The sequence below is a fragment of the Ailuropoda melanoleuca genome, chromosome 10, assembly GCF_002007445.2.
Source record: "Ailuropoda melanoleuca isolate Jingjing chromosome 10, ASM200744v2, whole genome shotgun sequence".
In the NCBI taxonomy this organism is placed as follows: domain Eukaryota; kingdom Metazoa; phylum Chordata; class Mammalia; order Carnivora; family Ursidae; genus Ailuropoda; species Ailuropoda melanoleuca.
Genome location: NC_048227.1, coordinates 89,251,872 through 89,271,077, shown reverse-complemented (window position 1 = coordinate 89,271,077; position 19,206 = coordinate 89,251,872). Strand labels below are relative to the sequence as shown.

Here is a 19,206-nt window from a genome sequence, read left to right as displayed (position 1 = left end):
AAATAAATAAATAAATAAAAAATCTTTAAAAAAATTAAATACATGAAAATCAGTATCACCTATGTACAAGCTATAATTAGTAAAAAAGAGAAAAAGCATACTTTTTATATACCTATAAAAATGAATATGAGGAATAAACATCTTTGCATACATATATGTTTTTGAAGAAAAAATCAAAGCATTATGTAGTAATATAAAAAAATTAATGTAAAAAAACACATGAAACATACCATGTTACGAAGAGAACTTATTACAAAGATACTGATTCTCATANGGTAATTTAAATAGACATCAATAGAGGAACGGCATAATAAAAAATACCCAATAAAATAGTATGCCTCTCCAATATGTGATACAAAACCCCTGTAGATAAAGAAAAATATTAAAGATAAAAGTTTTTAAAGCAAGGTTAAGAAACATTAGACACAATATAATTATTTTTAAATGTTTCTGTCTGTACATGTTTATATGTGTTAAAAAACAAATGAAAATGGTGTGTTCTTTGAGTATAAATGATTTTTGCTCTAGTCTTTTTTCATTACACTGTGCAAATGTCATTCAATTAGCTTATATGACTTACATTATTAATAAGAAAATAAATGGCCTTCAAAATGTGTTGTACAAGAATATTTCCTTGAAACACTTAAATTTAACAAAAAGAAAGTTTGATTGCTTTACATTCATCGACAAATTCCAATGTTCCTCCTTTTTTCCTGCCTCCCTTTCTCCATCTCCTTATCACACCACACAGCCCAGGGCATAATTATACTTTTCATGAGCTATTGTAGTGCCTCATATCTTGACTTTCTTTCAACTGTTACCTCTACAAAGTGTTCAAATTAAGAAATGGTTCCATCATCCATGACCTCATAGCATCTGCTCTCCACTTCTTACAAGCAAACACCTATAGATGTCAACACTGATATCTGCGGCTTTATATAAATTTCTATCACAGTATTGGTCATATATATTCAGCACTTATNGTGTTGTACAAGAATATTTCCTTGAAACACTTAAATTTAACAAAAAGAAAGTTTGATTGCTTTACATTCATCAACAAATTCCAATGTTCCTCCTTTTTTCCTGCCTCCCTTTCTCCATCTCCTTATCACACCACACAGCCCAGGGCATAATTATACTTTTCATGAGCTATTGTAGTGCCTCATATCTTGACTTTCTTTCAACTGTTACCTCTACAAAGTGTTCAAATTAAGAAATGGTTCCATCATCCATGACCTCATAGCATCTGCTCTCCACTTCTTACAAGCAAACACCTATAGATGTCAACACTGATATCTGCGGCTTTATATAAATTTCTATCACAGTATTGGTCATATATATTCAGCACTTATCTCTAGTATACATGCATCTTTCTTAGGAAGTAAGTTTAGGAAAAGAGAACGCCTTCGCTAAAAAAAAAAAAAGTACTTTGTGTTCCATTCAATTCTTTGTCCACCTCAAAAGAGAGAACTGGCAAATCTACTCTCTAATCTCTGATGTCAAAATAACTACAGAGCTACAGAAAACTCTTGGATCTTTTATTGATTTTTTTTTTTTTGAAAATTCTGTTCCTGTGCTCTTTACTTCAGTTCGTTTGCAATAGAAAGATTAGTTACTGGTACAAAAGTTATTACAGAAGAATTAATAAATAAATTCAGCACAATACTTGTGAAAAACGAATACTCAGAAAATATCACCAATCGTGAAGGTAATGATTAGAATGTTTTAACGATAAGAATGATTAGAATGTTTTTAAGCACCACGGAGGCACAATCCTATAAAGGCCCTACTGATGATCCATGTGAGTTTAATGTTTTTGGAATCAAAATAAAAATATCTTCTTAAAATTGTTGTCTTTTAAAATAGTCTTTTCCTTTTTTCTTAAGATACAGAAGTAGAAAAAATCATGGAAAAAAAAAAAAGGCAAGGCTATATTTAACATGAAATGGAGATAAATGACATCCTGAACAAAATGCCACGGGAGACCCTGGCATAATATTGGCAGGTAATCCGAACTACAACTTACTTTAGCCCAGGAGATTTCCATGTCCAAGTCCCCAAGCAAGCCTTCTGACGTGGATTTCTGTACCAATTCAACTTCAGTAACAGAAAGCCATTCAGACAGAGAAGCAGTCTCTTTCTTCATTTTCCGGGCCAACTGGGATGCTCTTTCCAGGTCCTGTTTTCCCTCTGTCACCTAAATAGGAGAAAGAGGGAGGGAGGCAGAGAGAAGGAAGGAGGGAAGGGGGGAGAGAGGGAAGGGAAAGAGAAAGAGAAAGAGGGGAGGGAGGAGAAAGGGAAAGGAAGAGGGAAAAGAACATGAAAAGAATGAATCCAAATAGTAACTAAAGATCCAAACTATTCATACTTGACCCACAAGACATACATAACCTTTACCTCTCCCATCTGAAGTCACTCCATTCTTGTATTTCCAAAAGGGGACAATATACTATAGAGGTTAAGTGTCAGGCAACCCTGGGTTTTCATCTTAGCTCTTCCCACTTACTTTCTAAATGACCTTGGTAGAGGCATAGCCCTCAAAAGTTGTTATGTATCAAACAAAAAAGATACATACACACAGAGGGCTTGGCCCAGGCCTTGTAACAAAGTTACCCTTAACTTTAGTAAGGTATAAGTAAATGGTATCTTTTATCATTTTGAACAGAAGTTGTCCTACAATCCTCTCAAGAAAGAAATCTGTTTAAAAAACACAAACATATACCCTATATTATAGAAATCTGAGGGGGAAATTGTATAATTTTCATAATTTTGTTTTGCAATTAACTATTAACTTAAAATACAATAAATGACTATGCAACATAAACCGTTACTATTATTTTGTTTTTGTGGTTGACAGAAAGCAAAATGAACTGAACTAACATCTACCAGGCTCTTAACATAGCTCCCATATCACGCTGAAGAGTCTCACATGTGCTGTGCAGTAAGCGACAGTAGCCTCTGTGAGAGGCACTTTCCTTCCTACCCTGCAGGTCAGGGCAGTGAAGCTTAAAGGGGCTAAGGCTATGATCAGTGGGACACGGCCACTGAACTGAGCGTGGTCTGACCCTTTACATTACGTGATGGTACTCTCAAACAAAACTATCATTCATAAGCTAAAGCTAACATTTTTAAGGGTATCACAACACAATACATAAATAAAAATGTGTTCTTTTTTTGTGCACATATGCAGAGATAATTTGCATTACCTAAGTGGTAGAGTGATATGTATGGGATGAAATTTTCTTAGATGATAGAAGGACTGAATTTTCTTAATAAGTAATGTGGAATTACATTTCTTTTTTCTGGTCCCCTCGGTTCTATTTTACTCTTTCGTACCTCAAGGATGGATTATTATTAAATTCCTTCTTAAAATTAAATATTTTCTCCACAGAGTTTAATTAGAATTCATGACTTTAAATTAATAGCCCCTCAGTGTAGACTTTAGGAGACAAATACAAGAATTATATTAAAAGGTATCAGGTATTCAAAAGATCTTATCTGATTTGACATGCCCAGGCAGCTACAAAATCATCATAAAACTTAATGCTACCAAAGATTTGTACATATCAGGAAGAAAGTAATTTACAGTTCAACTTGTAACAATTCACTCTTCTCAGTCTAACCAATATATTTTGAGATGTAGTGCATTCTGAATTAGGCAGTATCAACTTGGAGAGATCTTACCTAACCATTTATCCTTTCTCCCTCTTAGATATTCAACCATTCCCTCTTAATAGGATCATCCCCATCAGCTACGAAATATACTCAAGTCTTAGGGTATCTCGGTGGTTCAGTCAGTTAAGTATCTGCCTTTGGCTCAAGTCATGATCTCAAGGTCCTGGGATGGAGTCCCACGCGGGGCTCCCTGCTCAGCAGCCTCCCTACTCAGTGGGCTCCCTGCTCAGTGAGGAGTCTGCTTCTCCTGTCTGCCTCTCCCTCTCCTTTTGCCCCTCTCCCATGCTGGTGCTCTCTCTCACTTGCTCTCTCTCTCTCAAGTAAATAAATAAAATCTAAAAAAATAAATAAATACACACACACACACACCCAAGCCTATTATATTTAAAAAAAATAAAAAAATTCCTTCTTTGGCTCCATCTCCCCTGAGAACTTCCTCTCGCCTATCTCTCCCTTAATCCTCTAAAGCATTTTCTTACCTTCCCCACATTTCTTACCTCCTCCCATTCTGCCTTCTGCCCCTATCACTCCACAGAAACTGTCTTTGCTGAACTCAATAATGACTCCAAGGGCAACAGGTCTACATGGACATCTTTAAGTGGACATCATTATTAATGTTCAATAATTCAAAACCAGTGCCTATACCCATTCTCAAAAAACCCTTTTCCCCGGGCTTCCCAGCCCCAGCACTCTCCTGACGTGCTACCACTTCTCGCTACTAACTATAGTTTCATACATGTATATTTAGTTTCTACCATGTGATTTTTTTAAGATGTACAATGTGATCATTTTACGTACATATACAGAGTGAGATGATTACAATAATCAAGTTAATCAAAGCATCCTCATCTCCCACAGTTACCTTTTTTTTTTTTTTAAAGTAGTGAAAACACTTAACATCTATTCTCTTAGCAGATTTCAAGTATACAATTATGGAAAACAGTATGGTGGTTCCTCAAAACATTAAAAATAAAACTACCATATGATCCAGTAATCCCACTTGGGTGTATATATCCAAAGGAAACGAAATCAGTATTTAGAAAAGATATCTGCAGGGGTNAATGTGATCATTTTACGTACATATACAGAGTGAGATGATTACAATAATCAAGTTAATCAAAGCATCCTCATCTCCCACAGTTACCTTTTTTTTTTTTTTTAAGTAGTAAAAACACTTAACATCTATTCTCTTAGCAGATTTCAAGTATACAATTATGGAAAACAGTATGGTGGTTCCTCAAAACATTAAAAATAAAACTACCATATGATCCAGTAATCCCACTTGGGTGTATATATCCAAAGGAAACGAAATCAGTATTTAGAAAAGATATCTGCACACCCACGTTCATGGCAGCATTACACACAATAGCCAAGACATGGAAACAAATGTCCACTGATGAACAGAGAAATAAAGTGTGGCACAGATATACTTCAGTTTCTTTTGCAAACACATCTTCCTCAAATTTCTTACTAAATGATCTAATTTCCCCAAGACTTGATTCAGACCCTTTTTTTTAATTAAAAATTATTTTTAATTTATTTTTTCCAGTTTTATTGAGATATATAGCACTGTGTAAGTTTAAGGTGTATAGCACAATGACTTTACTCCGTATATTGCAAATGATTACCACAATAACTTTAAACATCCATCATTACATACAGATACAAAAAAAAAATGGCTTTTTTCTCGTGATGAGAACTCACAGGATTAATCCCCTCTTCACAACTTCACAACTTCCCTATGTACACACACAGCTGTGTTAGCTGTAGGCAGCATGTTGCACGTTACACCTTTAGGGCTTATGTACCTTGTGACTGAAAGTTTGTTCCTTCTGGTCACCTTCATCCAATTCCCAGACCCACCAGTCCCCCACCTCTGGTAGCCACAAATCTGATCTCTTTTTCTGTGAGTTTGTTGTTGTTGTTTTACAGATTTCACATAAAAGTGGGATCATACATTATTTGTCTTTCCCTGTCTGACATATCTCACTTAGCACAATTCCCTCCTTGTGCTAAGTGAGATATACCATATTATATATGTGGTATATATATATACACCATATCTTCCATATCCATTCTTCCATCAGTGGACACTTAGGTTGTTTCCATGCCTTGGCAACTCTAAATAGAGCTACAATGAACACGAGGGTGCAAATATCTCTTCAATGTAGTACTTTTGTTTCCATCAGATGTATGCCCAGAAGTGGAATTACTGGATCATTCTGTAGTTTTTAATTTTTTTAATTTTAATTTATGTTTATTATATATATTATTTATAGTACACATTATTTTTTAATTTTTAATTTTTTGAGGACCTCCGCACTGTCTTCCACAGCAGCTGCACCAATTTACAATCCTACCAAGAGTGCACACCCTTTCCTCCACATCCTCACCAGCATTATCTCTTCCTATTGATGCTACCCATCTAACAGGTGTGAGTAGTATCTCATTGTGGTTTTGATTTGCATTTCCTCGATGATCAGTCAAGCTTCAGTACCTTCACATGTATCTGTTGATCATCCATATATCTTCCAAGGTACAATGTCTATTCAGGTCTTCTGCCCATTTTTCATTAGATTATTTGGGTTTTTGCTATTGAGTTGTATGAATTCTTTATATATTTTTGATATTAACTTGTTATCACATATATGATTTGCAAATATTTTTTCCCCATTCTGTAGGTTGTCTTTCCATTTTGTTGGTGGTTTCTTTTGCTGTGCAGGAGCTCTTTAAGTTTGATGTAGTCCCACTCATTTATTTTTTATTTTGTGGCCTGTAAAGGTTTTTCATTTCTCGTTATATCCTCTCCCTAGACAATCTCATCACCACTGAAAACTTTAATTACCATCTCTATGCAGATGACTCATAAAATTCCTAGCTTCAGCCCAGATATATTCTCCAGACTTGAATAACTTTGTGAGTACCTGACATATTCAATTCACTCTCACAAAGGCCCTTAATATGCGAACATGCCCAATACATACTTATGACTTTTTCATGTTTCTGCCTTTCCTTCCAGTGCCCCTCCCAGTGATGGCACCATGATCTTTCATGTAACCAAGCCAGAAGCCCAGGGGTCATCCTTCATCTTCCCACATCCTGTACTCCCACATCCTAATCCATCACCATCTCCTACTCACTTCACTTCTTAAATAGGTCTAAGTCCATCTGCTCATGCCATCTCCACTGCTCCACCCTCGTTCATGCCACCATCATTTCTCACTAAGAATGCAACAATGACTTCCTAACTGCTCCCTTCACATCCATTGCTGCCTTTCTTCAATTCATCCTCTAAACTGCAGTGAGTGATCTTTTAAAAAGCAAATATATGAGCCTGTTATCTCCCTGCTAAAATCCTGCAGTCACTGCTTATTGCTCTTAAAATTAAAATCCTTATCACAAACTCTAAGACACTAGTATGCTCTGGTCTCATCCCTTTCTCCGACACCATGTTCCCCACACTTGCTCTCTCTGCATTAGCCACATAAATGTACCATGCTGCTCCTGCCACAGGGCCTTTCCACATGCTGTCCCAGCAACCTCAAAGGGTCCTCCACTGCTTTCACCTGGGCTATTCCTACTCATCCTTCAGATCTCGGCTTACACACCATTTCTTCAGAGAAGCTTTTGTAACCCCAGACTGGACCAAATCCCCCATTACATATGCTCTTTTTTTTTTCACTTATTTCTTTTATTATTATTATTATTATTATTAAGTTTTTAATTTTAATTCCAGTGTAGTTAACATGTAGTATTAAATTAGTTTCAAGTGTACATACAGTGATTCAGCAACTGTATACATTAGTCAGTGCTCATCACAGTAAGTGTGCTCTTAATCCCCATCACCAATTTCACCACATCCCTCCCACCCCCCTCCCCTCTGGTAACCATCAGTTTGTTCTCTATAATTAAGAGCCAATGTCTGTTTCTTGGTTTGTTGCTCTCTCTTTTCTTCTTTGCTCATTTGTTTTGTGTCTTAAATTCCACATATGAGGGAAATTATATGGTATTAAAGCACCACATACTTTCTTTCGTAATACTTCAGACTGCTAATGTGACATTACTTTGTATGACTACCTGATTAATGTTTTCTTCTCTTGTGATCCTAAGTTCTATTAGAAAAAGAGATAATGTATGTTTTTGCGTGTCACTGTATCTCTACTGCCTATATGATTCCTGTCACACAGTACTGTCTCAATTGTGTTGAATGAGAAAATGACTTAATGCTAAAACCATAGTCACAATTGGAGAATTGATATTAAAACTAGCAACACCATTCCTATCCAAACAATGCCCAGTTGATGAATAAATACAGTAATATTTGACAAATAACTTCAGCTGATAATAACACCAAGAAGCAGCTCTACACCGTGTGTTCTAGATGTGCAATGTATCCAAATGATATAAAATGTATCAGATAAGCAATTTTCTCTTGCAGAAGTGAGGAGGACAAAATTGTCCAGGAAACGTATGCACTGCTCATTCTTGCTGATCCGAAAATGATAACAAAATTTCAGCTAGTTTTCTCTGGGCTTATGTAGAAACTTAGGTAATATTTAAAAACCCAAGAAGGATCGAAAATATTATCTAACACAGCTTTCCAATATTGCCAAGTAGGTTCCACTTAAACACTTTTGTTGTTGTTGTTCTGTTTCGTGTTCCTGGTTTCAGGGCAGCGTTGTCAGTAAAAAAAGATATTCAATGTCCTGATATAGTCACTCACAATAAATGGCCAAAAATTCCCCAGCAGGTTCACTCAGATACCCAAGTTATAAATGTTTCTTAAAAGGATTTTAGATCCTGCTAGATTAATGTGAACTTCCTGTCACTTACCATTTATTAGAGTCCCAATGTTTTAACATTGGAAAACCCACTGGACACATTATCCACCCAATGGCCTCACCATACACTTGTCCACTTGTTTAAACTTTCTCAGTAGACTATTCAATTTAGAAATCCAAGGACCAGTAACTTGAGTTTATACAGGGGCTATTACTGGTAGAGTTTCCTTAGAATCACTTCTGAAAAGGGACTAGCCATTGAAAATATAAAAATGAGTCTGGATTAAATGTTAAAAGTAAATTTCTCTATAATTATGCATCATTGTGATATTAATATACAGATGTAAAGAAAAAAAATTTAAAAATACTGAAATAATTAAAAGCACAATTATTAGTGCCCTAAAATTCAAACATGCATTCTTCTAGGAGCAAGATTTTAAAGCACATAAATGAGAGAGACGCAGGTGAGCAGCGGAGCTGCCCTTACCTGGGCACCCAGGTCATTGTAGAGAATCTTCAGAGAAGTCAGCTGCCCATCCATCCCCTTGGGGTTGTCGGTTTGTTGCTTCTGGACAATGTGCCTTCCTGTTTTGATGACAGTCTCCACTTCCAGCTTGACTTCGCTCAAAGTTTTATAGAGTTTCTTTAAAAGAAAGCAAGGCACATTTTACACACTGTGGTGGAAAGCTGCTAATTGGAATCATTTCAGAACACGGTTTATACAGACTGACAGCTACAAAGTAACTATGGAGATCAAAGGGCTTTATCTTCCTCGGATTTGCTTCAAAGGTTGAGTGAAATGAAATCAAAGTTGTATTATCTTTTTAAAATCAGATAAGAAAATAAACTAATAGAGATTAATACTTATTTTAAAAACCCTCAAGCATGTATTTTCAAGGTTTATGAAAGTACTTCATAATAAAAACATTTTTTCCTACATAAAATGGAAAAATATTAAGACTAAAAATTGAATGTCTATCATTTTTTAAATTATATATTTTTTAAAACCATAAATGCTATTAGGAAAAAGCCAACGCTGGCTATATTTCTGGCTGTTGAAATTTGGAAGTAGTAACGTTCGCCTTTTTTTTTTTTTTTAGAATTCTCTGAAATATGAAGTCTACCAAAATGAGCACATATTGCTTATATGATGAAAAGATATATACTCAATATATCAAGATGTATGTAACTACAAGAAATTGGAGTTATGTAGGTCAAATTCAGAGCTGTTCTCATCCTAGTTACCTTGAAACTAAAAAACTTCGGGAAACAATCTGAGGGTTTTAGAGGGGAGGGGATGGGGGGATGGGCTAGCTCAGTGAAGGGTATTAAGGAGGGCATGTATTGCATGGAGCATGGGGTGTTACATGCAAACAGTGAATCATGGAACACTACATCAAAAACTAATGATGTACTGTATGGTGACTAACATAATAATAATTTTAAAAAAACTTTTTATCTGGGTAAGTTCTCTTATTTCCATCCACCATGATCTTGACCTGAAATATCTCCTGTGGCATTGTCACATAGTAACAGACCACTGGACTAAGTTATACAAGGTCAAGGACAGTGCTCTCTTGGTCTCTGTGTCTCACTAAATCAATAACTATTTACATATACACTCACACATACACACATACTCACACAACCACAAATTTGCCATTTGTTCACTCTTTCACCTATTCCAGTTTTCAAGTATATAAATCTTCAGCATGTAATAAACAAGGAGACTGCAATTTTGAAAAGCACAAAGAACTCCCCCCACACTTTTGTCTTAGCAAATGTCATGGTAAGTTTCTTCGTGACTCTTCTCAAGGAGAAGACTAATTCTAAGACTGTGTATACTTAGCTACATTATTTTTAAATTTCTACTCAACTGAATTATAATGTTCAAGACTAAGATAGTAATAAGGCCTTATAAATAATTTCTTCTTTCACATCGTAGGTTTAAACTTGAATTTAAAATTTTACTTTCCTAGAGAATGATTTTTTTTATGCTATTATATTCCTGACATCCATTCTAAGTATAATTTTTTCTTTCATATTTTAGGCTTAAACTTTTTAAGCTGAAATTCAAAGTTTAACTTTCCTTAAGAATGATTTTCTTTTATACTGTAATAGTCCTGACATCTATTCTCAGTATGGTTCTTCTAGCTGACTCAAATTTATCCTTTAAAACTTAGCTTATTAGTCACGTTCTGTCAAGATCTTCCCAAATTTCATACCGTGATTAAGATGTGTTTCCCTTGTTTTTTAAATCATGTTATATGCATGTCTATTCCAGCTTCCTTATCTCATTACATTGTAATAATTGATTTTACTCTCTCCCAACTGTCTCTCTTATCTCTTCTAATTTCCTTAAAGGACAGGACCACACTTCTTATTTTTAACCTGTTTTTCTCCATCGAGCTCTCTTCTTAGCTCACTATAGACTGGTAATTATTAAATAAGCCATGTATGTAAGCACTCGATGAAACCATATTAGCTGCTGGAAAACCCACTGGACACATTATCCACCCAATGGCCTCACCATACACTTGTCCAGATGGCTCTGTATGACATCAGGATCCACATCCCTCACGTCCAGAACATGAAGTTCTGCTTTTACACCATCCAACACACGCTTGCAATCAAGCATGCGCTGTTCAAAGTTGGCAGGCTTCTGGAAAAGCTGGAACTTTGTGGACACCTCTCGAAGTTTCCTCTGTTTCCAGAAATGAACAAAATAAGCAATTCACATCAGAATGATAATCTCTCTCAGCAGAGGATATTAGTGCAATCACAAGCTGCAAGGTAAGGCAGCCATAAAAACACTGCTTAAAGGAACAGAGGCTACCCACTCATCTGAGTGCCCTGCACAGCGCAGGGTCATGAACTCCGTCACAGAGTATCAGTCTAAGACATAAGAAAAGGCTAAGCTGGCCTTGCCGGAATTAAAACTTCACAAAATTTCTCACCTGTTTGAAAAATCCAGTTCAAGAACCAAAACAACATGCCCTTCACGGCAAGCCCAGAGTCAACGTCAATCCTGCATCCACCGTTAAAAGGACTAGGGGGTGTCAGATCCTATGCTCTCAACCTGCCCAGTCCACCAGCCACACCAGAACGGAGCCACACAAGGGGCTCTGCATTAATGGAAAAATCTATATAAAGATAACTTTTAAATCTAACATGCTCTCTCTTTGCAATTCAACTATAAAATCAGATTCCGTATTTTCCACCTATGCAACAACTTGTTTCTGCTTCTCTGCCCGGGGTGCAATGCATCATTCCCATCCCACTGTTTACATCATAAAGAAGACCAAAGACATCCAAGTCATTGGCTCATCCTCATTTTTTTTTTTTTTTTACGCCCAGCACATCAAAAAGTAAAAGGGAGCTGCTCTCCCTCTTCACCTGTAACACATCCATCTGACTTCCTCCTCTGGCATTCCTGCCTTCTGGGGAAGTCGGAGGCTGGGAGCGTGTGTTTCTTCTCAGCTCCTCCAGAGTCAGCTCATGGGCTGAAATCTCTGCTTGGATTTTCTACAACAAAGAGATTAGAAAGGGGAGAAGGTCTTTTTTATTAAAAGTTCCATACAGTCACACAATACATAAGAATATGCTGATCACTGTATAAGCTTTAATACGTTTAATAATAATACAGGCCACCTGTGCCTCAGGACTTCCATGTGGGACACACAAACTAAGATCTTTGCGTTTGTTATTTCTAATGTTCACCACTTATTTATAAAAAAGGCATTTTCCCAACTTCATAACTATAATTTTAAAATGGTGATCATTTGCCAGGGTCTCACAGAGAGACCAAAAGAACTCCAAAACCCCTATGGTCCCATAAGTAAGGTCAGCCTTTCTTACTGACTCAATTTGGAATGGCAAAAGGGGCTGGTTCTCTTGGTGGGTTAGGAAGCCATTACATATGCTCTTTTTATGACTCAAAAGCCCTCCACTCCATGGCCATACCTGAGCTTCCTGTGGAACCTGGAAGGCATCTATCCTATCAGTCAAGTACGTTGTGAGCTGCTTGTCCAGCTCCCCTAAGCTCTCCTGCAAGACTTGAAGCATGTGGTCAGTTTCCCGTAGGACCTGGAGTTGCTTTTCCAAAGAAATCTGCTTGCTCTCTGCCTACACAGGGGAAAAACTGAATCATTAGCTACTCAGCACCAATATAAAGAGCTGAATATAAGAAAACCCCCATGTTCTGGTTGCCAAGAGAAAAACAGATTATAAATGCGTCAGTTCCAAACTTTGGCCTACATGATAAATAAATAGTAACTAGCAAAGATAAGAGTGAAAAGATTCTTCTAGTGTCTTATTTATCTTACATTCAATTACTAATTTTTACTTCTTTCTATATACAATGACAAAATATAAAAACGCCCTCGAGGGCGTTATGCTAAGGGAAATGAGTCAGAGAAAAGCAAATAGCAAAAAGCATTCACTTATATGAGGAATCTAAAACAAACAAACAAAAAAAACAAGCTCACAGAGACAAGAACAGATTGATAGTACAAAGAGAGTAGATCTTAAAAGTCCTCATCACCAGAAAAAAAATTGGGACTATATATGGCGAGGGATGTTAGCTCAGCCTATCATGGTTATCATTTCACAATGCATACAAATATCAAATCATTATGTCATCACCTGAAAGTAATATGTTATATTTCAAATATATCTCAACAAAAAAAAGAAAAAAAGTAAACGTTTCCCATATAACATATTAAACAGAGACAACAAAAATGTCATCTATGACATATTTAGGACCTTTACAGGAATCCACAATAAGCCTATCAATAACAATATAAAATATAACAAGAATGTCTATCAGTAGAATGAACATAGAAATCTCTTTTTTTCCGAAGTCTCAAGTTGTACAGATTTGCATACATGTTGAACCACTATCTGCTTCCCTTTTGGGGTAGGTTTGATGCTATTCATGACCTAAACATCAATCATTATTATTTAATATGTGTCTTAATAAGCATGTAATAGCCATCCAACCCTCCTATAAAGGATAATCTCCTTTCTCTACTTACTGATACAAACCCACATGTTGTGATGCATTCTGAGTAGGTATCCAGAGATTATGACATTTTATAACAGCAACTTAAGTCAAATTCAGTTGGCCCTAATATCTACTAGGATAATATGAGTTCCTATTCTTACATACAGCTATAATATCCTTCAAGGAAATTAAATAGTTCACAAGTAGAAACAATCTCAAAGATAGATTTTTTTAATCATCAAAGTTCTGCTTGTCTTCTAAGTGTTAGGTCGACTCTTCCCCACCCACAATAGGGATGTCCATGACACCCCTATTCACGTTGGTTACCAACTCTTCCCCTTGGTAAAAGTTCTTGCGGTTGGCTCTATACCGTGACACCTATCAGCACCCCTGTGTTCCCCAATTCTTACCAGGTGACTCAGGTCTTCGTATCGACTATTAAAAGCCTCCAGTTTCTCACTGATTATATCATCAAGAATCCCTCCATCAATCAGAGTCTGGCCAAGTTCTCGAATCTGGGTGCGGTTATCCGCTGGGTGTCGCAAAACAGATTCCAGAGACTAGACAGGGAGAGGAGACAAAATATGCATTGACTGAGGCAAAAACCTATCAAGGATCCTAAAAACGTCCACTTTTCTAAACAAGTAATTCCATTCTCTAGAAAGCTACCTAAAGAACAAGATCAGAAATGAGGTAGATGATTAACTTACAAAAATATCCACCATGGTATTAATAAATCCCTAAAATTGAAAACTCAGTATGAATCATGATACATGTTACGAGACTTTCATAAAAATAATTTCAATAATCATTAATTACACAGGGAAACATTCATGGTATGATGCAAAGTTTAAAAGCAGAAAACAATATAATACAAGCTTATCTCAAACCGTTATTGACTATATTATTAAAAATAGGTACTCGTTTTTCTACAACAGACACAGAATGCTCGGCACTGTTTTATATACATACTTTGTATATACATAAATCTAATTAGCTGGATGGGCTAAATACTATTCCCATTTTACAGATGGGAAAACTGAAGCTCACAGAGATTAAATACAAAAGCACACAGTAAAAAGTAGAGCTATGATTCCAACTTTAAGACTATAAAGGCTTTTTTTATCCATTACTATAATGGACTGCTTTCCAGTGTGGATAGGAAATAATAATAATAATTAGGAAGAAATACACCAAAATGTTTAGAAGTGCTTATTTTGCTTTTTACTTCTCTCCATTTTCCATATTTCTGGAATGCACATGTTTTCATTCTCATATTAGAAGGATGTGTTTTTAAAGTAAGCTTATCACACTTTTTTTTTTCTTCTCTCAACCTCTCACCCTGCGATTTTACTTGAGAAGCGACATCTTGCCTCCAGCACTGCATCTGGCTCTTGGACCTCAGGTTCCACCTTGGACTCACTTCTGACCGTCCGCCCAGTCATCAACTCAGTTACCACCCTGTGTCCCTTCCATTTTAAAAGCAAAGGCACCCTCTTCCTCCTCTTTTATTTGAAGCAAATCTACTCTTCACAATTTAATCCACTGAAGAAAGAAGTTATTAAGTTAACGTGTGCCACACGCTGTGCTGGTAACTTGAGAACGATGAAAAAGCAGGTACATTTCTTGGCCTCATGGAGCTCAAGCCTCAGCCTGGGGACGAGCTCCTAGGACAGGATCCAGGCCTCAAATACAAACCACTCTAACCTATCCCCAGCTCTTCCCATGGGAAGATAACAGAGCAAGAGCTATTACAAACACAGCAGTTGCCACTAATGAACAAAAATAAATTTATGGGGGCGCCTGGGTGGCACAGCGGTTAAGCGTCTGCCTTCGGCAGGATTGTATAAATACTTCAGGCCACAGAAGTTACACTGAAAACCACCAAGAAAGCAAGTGCATGTGCCAACATAAGGCACCCCCTGCTTGTGTTCCCTCTCTCGCTGGCTGTCTCTATCTCTGTCAAATAAATAAATAAAATCTTAAAAAAAAATAATAACTTTATGAAGAAACAAGAGAGCAATTATCCTCATAACAGAAGGCAGAGTTTTATCCCAGGAAAGGTAAAAACAAGCAGGAAAATCACTAGGGTGCTTCACTAAATGTACTCCTGCCGAAAATATACTAATTATCAAACAGCTCCCCCACCCCACGAGGCTGAGTTAGTGGGTCACCAACACTCTAAATATACAGGATTGTATAAATACTTCAGGCCACAGAAGTTACACTGAAAACCACCAAGAAAGCAAGTGCATGTGCCAACATAAGGCACCATGTTCCTCCTTGGAGTCTCATTTGGCCTCACTGCAACGGAAAGCATTGCCCCCCACAACGCAGGTGCCCACCTCCAGCGCTTCATTGATTGCATCTGCGTTCTCAGGCAGGGCCTCGGTGCTCTTCATCCGCTCCTCCAAGGTGCTCAGCCAGCTGGTCTCAAGATCCAAATAGTGAAGCAGCTCAATCCAGCAAGACCATACCTCCTAGAGCGAACAAGACAAAAGCTCCATCATCGAAGAAGTCATTTCAGATGCGCTGTGTCTCCAGTACAACACATTCTCTCTAACCAACAACAACAATTGCATTTAGATAGGAGCATATCTGAAAATTTAGAAACTGATGAAGTTGGAATTTCAATAAGTGAAAAAATAAAATTCTTCAACAAATCATATTAGACCAGTTGGTAGCAGGCGGGCCAGGGGATGAAGAAGAATGAGTTGCCTCCCTCTGTGCCCTAAAAAAAATTCCAAGGATCTGTTTAAATGCCAAAAATAAAGCCATATAATTAGTAGAAGAAACCGGGAGGGAAAGATTATTAGTTGTTGTTGTTGTTTTTTTTTTAAATAGAGGTCTTAGTACTCCTAACTGCAACTCTTTTTAACAATTATATAGGAAATTAGAATTTCCTGGGGTCTACCCTATTCCAACTCAGAGCTCATTGATCTAACAATTTGCTGTATATTCTTCCCAATTTTTTCCTAAATTCCTATGAATTTGTCTACATGTCAAGAGAGTCACATTCTACCAAATGGAGTTATACTACACTCACTATATCAATCCTAATCACTTACTCCCCATTCCTATGGGGAGTTTTGGGAGGAAAGGGATAAATTTATACTCCATTTTCTAGGAGCAAAATTATGGGAGGAACTACCCTTTCCCATATAGGATGAGCCTATTTGATTGATAAATTTAAGAGAAAGAGTCCAGCATGGAGCCTCCTGGGACCACCCTCTTCGGATCTACTGACTCAGAGAAGGCACATTCCAGCACATTCCACAAGAGGTGTGTTTAGCAGGTCGGGAGGCAGCAAATTTTTCTATAAAAGGCCAGACAGTAAGTCTTTTAGGTTTCACAGGCCACATTCAGTCTCTGTCAGATTCTTTTTTGTTTATTGTGTGTATGTTTTGGTTTTTGAACCACTCTTAAAAATAGACAAATCATTTTTAGTTCACAAACCATACAGACACATCCGCAAGCCAGAATTAATCCTAAGGCTATAATCTGCCAACCCCTGGCTAAGCCTAAAAGGGAAAAGAAGGTGTCTAGTCCCCCAAATTTCTACAGACAGAAAGCAGACCAAGATCTACTCAGCGGCCAGAACCTTACTTCTGATGGGAAAAGAAGGATGGCTCCCAAAGGAACAAACTGGTCCCAGATCAAGCAACAGGCCCTCCCCTGGGCTAGGGCACTGACTACACACACATACTTGGCTGGATTCCAGAACCATTGTTACTAGATTTCAGAATCACCATTACCAGTGACTGTTATTTCCCTTCTATTCCGCCAACTTTTTTTGAATGGGAGTGTCCCCTGAGGTTTTCCTGTGCCCATCTCACCATGTACGTTGGGGATAGGGGGTGCAGATAACCCATCTATTTTGTGCCCAGGTCACCAGATTTAGAGGCGCTGCTCCCANGGGGATAGGGGGTGCAGATAACCCATCTATTTTGTGCCCAGGTCACTCCTGCACCTGAAGAAACTGCTCCAAGCAGCCACATTTGCAGCTGGACCTGATGCAGATCACAGGACACGGGATTTTGAGATTGATGCTAAACTGGATAAGGCTTTGGGAGTCCCTGGGACAGCCTAAGTGCATTTTGCATGAGGGAACAATGGAACGAATTTATGACCAGAGAGTGAACTCTGGCAGACTAATAATAGCTACGCATTGTTTGCTGCTACTCCCATTAAGTGGAGAAATTTTCTCCTCCCCCAGGAGGAGGCCTCGCAACCTGCTTAGAACGAAAGAAGCTACAGAGGTGATCTTCTACCAAACTGCAGGCCTCGCCTCTAAGGGCTGGCAGCTTCTGCCCCCTCCCTCCTAAAAGCCAGCTGCCCTGCTGCAGAGAAGCCATAAAACAGGCCATGTGGAGAAAGAGCTGCAGGGGAGAGGCCCCCGCTGAGCTCCCACATGAATGCAGCTCCCTGAGCAGAAGAGCCACTCAGCGGGGCCAAGTCAGCCCACGGCATCCTAAGAAATCATGAATGGCTGTTTTTGTAAGCCACTGTGTTTTGGTGAGGTTTGTTACATCGCAATAGATAACTGGAATATAAGCATATATACTAAACACATAAAAACAGGGATGGGAAATCTAAACACCAACTCCTGGATAAGGACTACTTCAAGAGAGGGATTGAGAGAGACGGTATGGGCTGGAAAAGGAGGAAACATGGTCTGGAATGCTGTTTTATTTTGAAAACAAGATGTGGAAAAATAAATCTGAAGGATACATACATAGGTTTTACATTGGTTATATAGGTGTTAATAGTATTATCTGTACTTTTCTGTAAGTTTGAAATATTTCATGATTTAAAAAATTGAAGGAATCTAGAAATAATCAAGGTAATAAAGTTGGACTCTGCCAAAGAAAAACATTCTTACTTTAATTTAGGAATTTGGGCTATTTCTGCCCAAGATCCCTTACTCATCTTGGACATCATTTAAGAGCATTTCAGTTTTTGAACTTCTTTTTTCATCTGTTCATTTCCCCCTTTAAAGATATCAAGGCGTCATCTTTTCTCTCTTATTTTTTTTTTTTCTGGCATTTTTCCTTCTCTTCTCTCAAAGTAATTCTCTCAAATTATTCCAAAGTAATTCTCAAAGCAATTCCAAATTCTCAACATACATGCTTCATTCCTCATCCTCAAATTGTCACCTCTGGGTCATAAACACAACTTGAAGAAATGATACAGAATACGTGGTGGTCTTTTGTTAGATTAGTGTAACTTGGGGACTTTGCTCATTATTTTAACATATTATGAGTTGTTACCTTGGCTATAAATAAATAGGAAAACAAAAAATTCAAGTCCAAGATCATTCACTAGGACTCAAGATTAGGCATACATAATATTATATATTATATTTACAAAATTTTAAATTTAAATTCTCCATTGAGTAACCTCGGGTATTTTATGTTAGACAATACAGTTTACCTTTAAACCTCGGGTATTTATGTTAGACAATACAGTTTACCTTTAAACAATGCAGGTTTGAAATGGATCCATTTATACATGGATTTTTTCACAGCACAATACTATAAACGTGCTTTCTTTTCTTTATGATTATCTTAGCGTTTTCTTTAACTTACATTATTGTTACATCACATTACAGTACATGATACATATAACATGCAAAACAGGGGTTACTCGACCACTGATGTCATCAATAAGGCTTCTGGTCAATAGCAGGCTGTTAGTAGTTAAGTTCTGGGGAAGTCAGAAGTTATAAACAGATTTTCAGCTGGG

At 37.3% G+C, this 19,206-nt stretch overlaps 1 protein-coding gene across 5 annotated transcripts in view; it reads right to left on the bottom strand.

The window, feature by feature from the left end:
- UTRN (utrophin) overlaps positions 1 to 19,206 on the bottom strand; it is a 426,951-nt gene that overhangs the window by 229,733 nt on the left and 178,012 nt on the right. For 4 of the 5 annotated variants that reach the window (XM_034669248.1, XM_034669249.1, XM_034669247.1 and 1 more), the window contains 7 exons: positions 15,807 to 15,941; positions 13,872 to 14,021; positions 12,420 to 12,581; positions 11,853 to 11,981; positions 10,987 to 11,160; positions 8,944 to 9,099; positions 2,027 to 2,197 (listed from right to left, as the gene is read on the bottom strand). In XM_034669248.1, coding sequence (XP_034525139.1) covers positions 2,027 to 2,197; positions 8,944 to 9,099; positions 10,987 to 11,160; positions 11,853 to 11,981; positions 12,420 to 12,581; positions 13,872 to 14,021; positions 15,807 to 15,941 — 1,077 coding nt within the window. The remainder of the gene's footprint in view (positions 1 to 2,026; positions 2,198 to 8,943; positions 9,100 to 10,986; positions 11,161 to 11,852; positions 11,982 to 12,419; positions 12,582 to 13,871; positions 14,022 to 15,806; positions 15,942 to 19,206) is intronic. The other variant, XM_034669251.1, reaches the window with a different exon arrangement.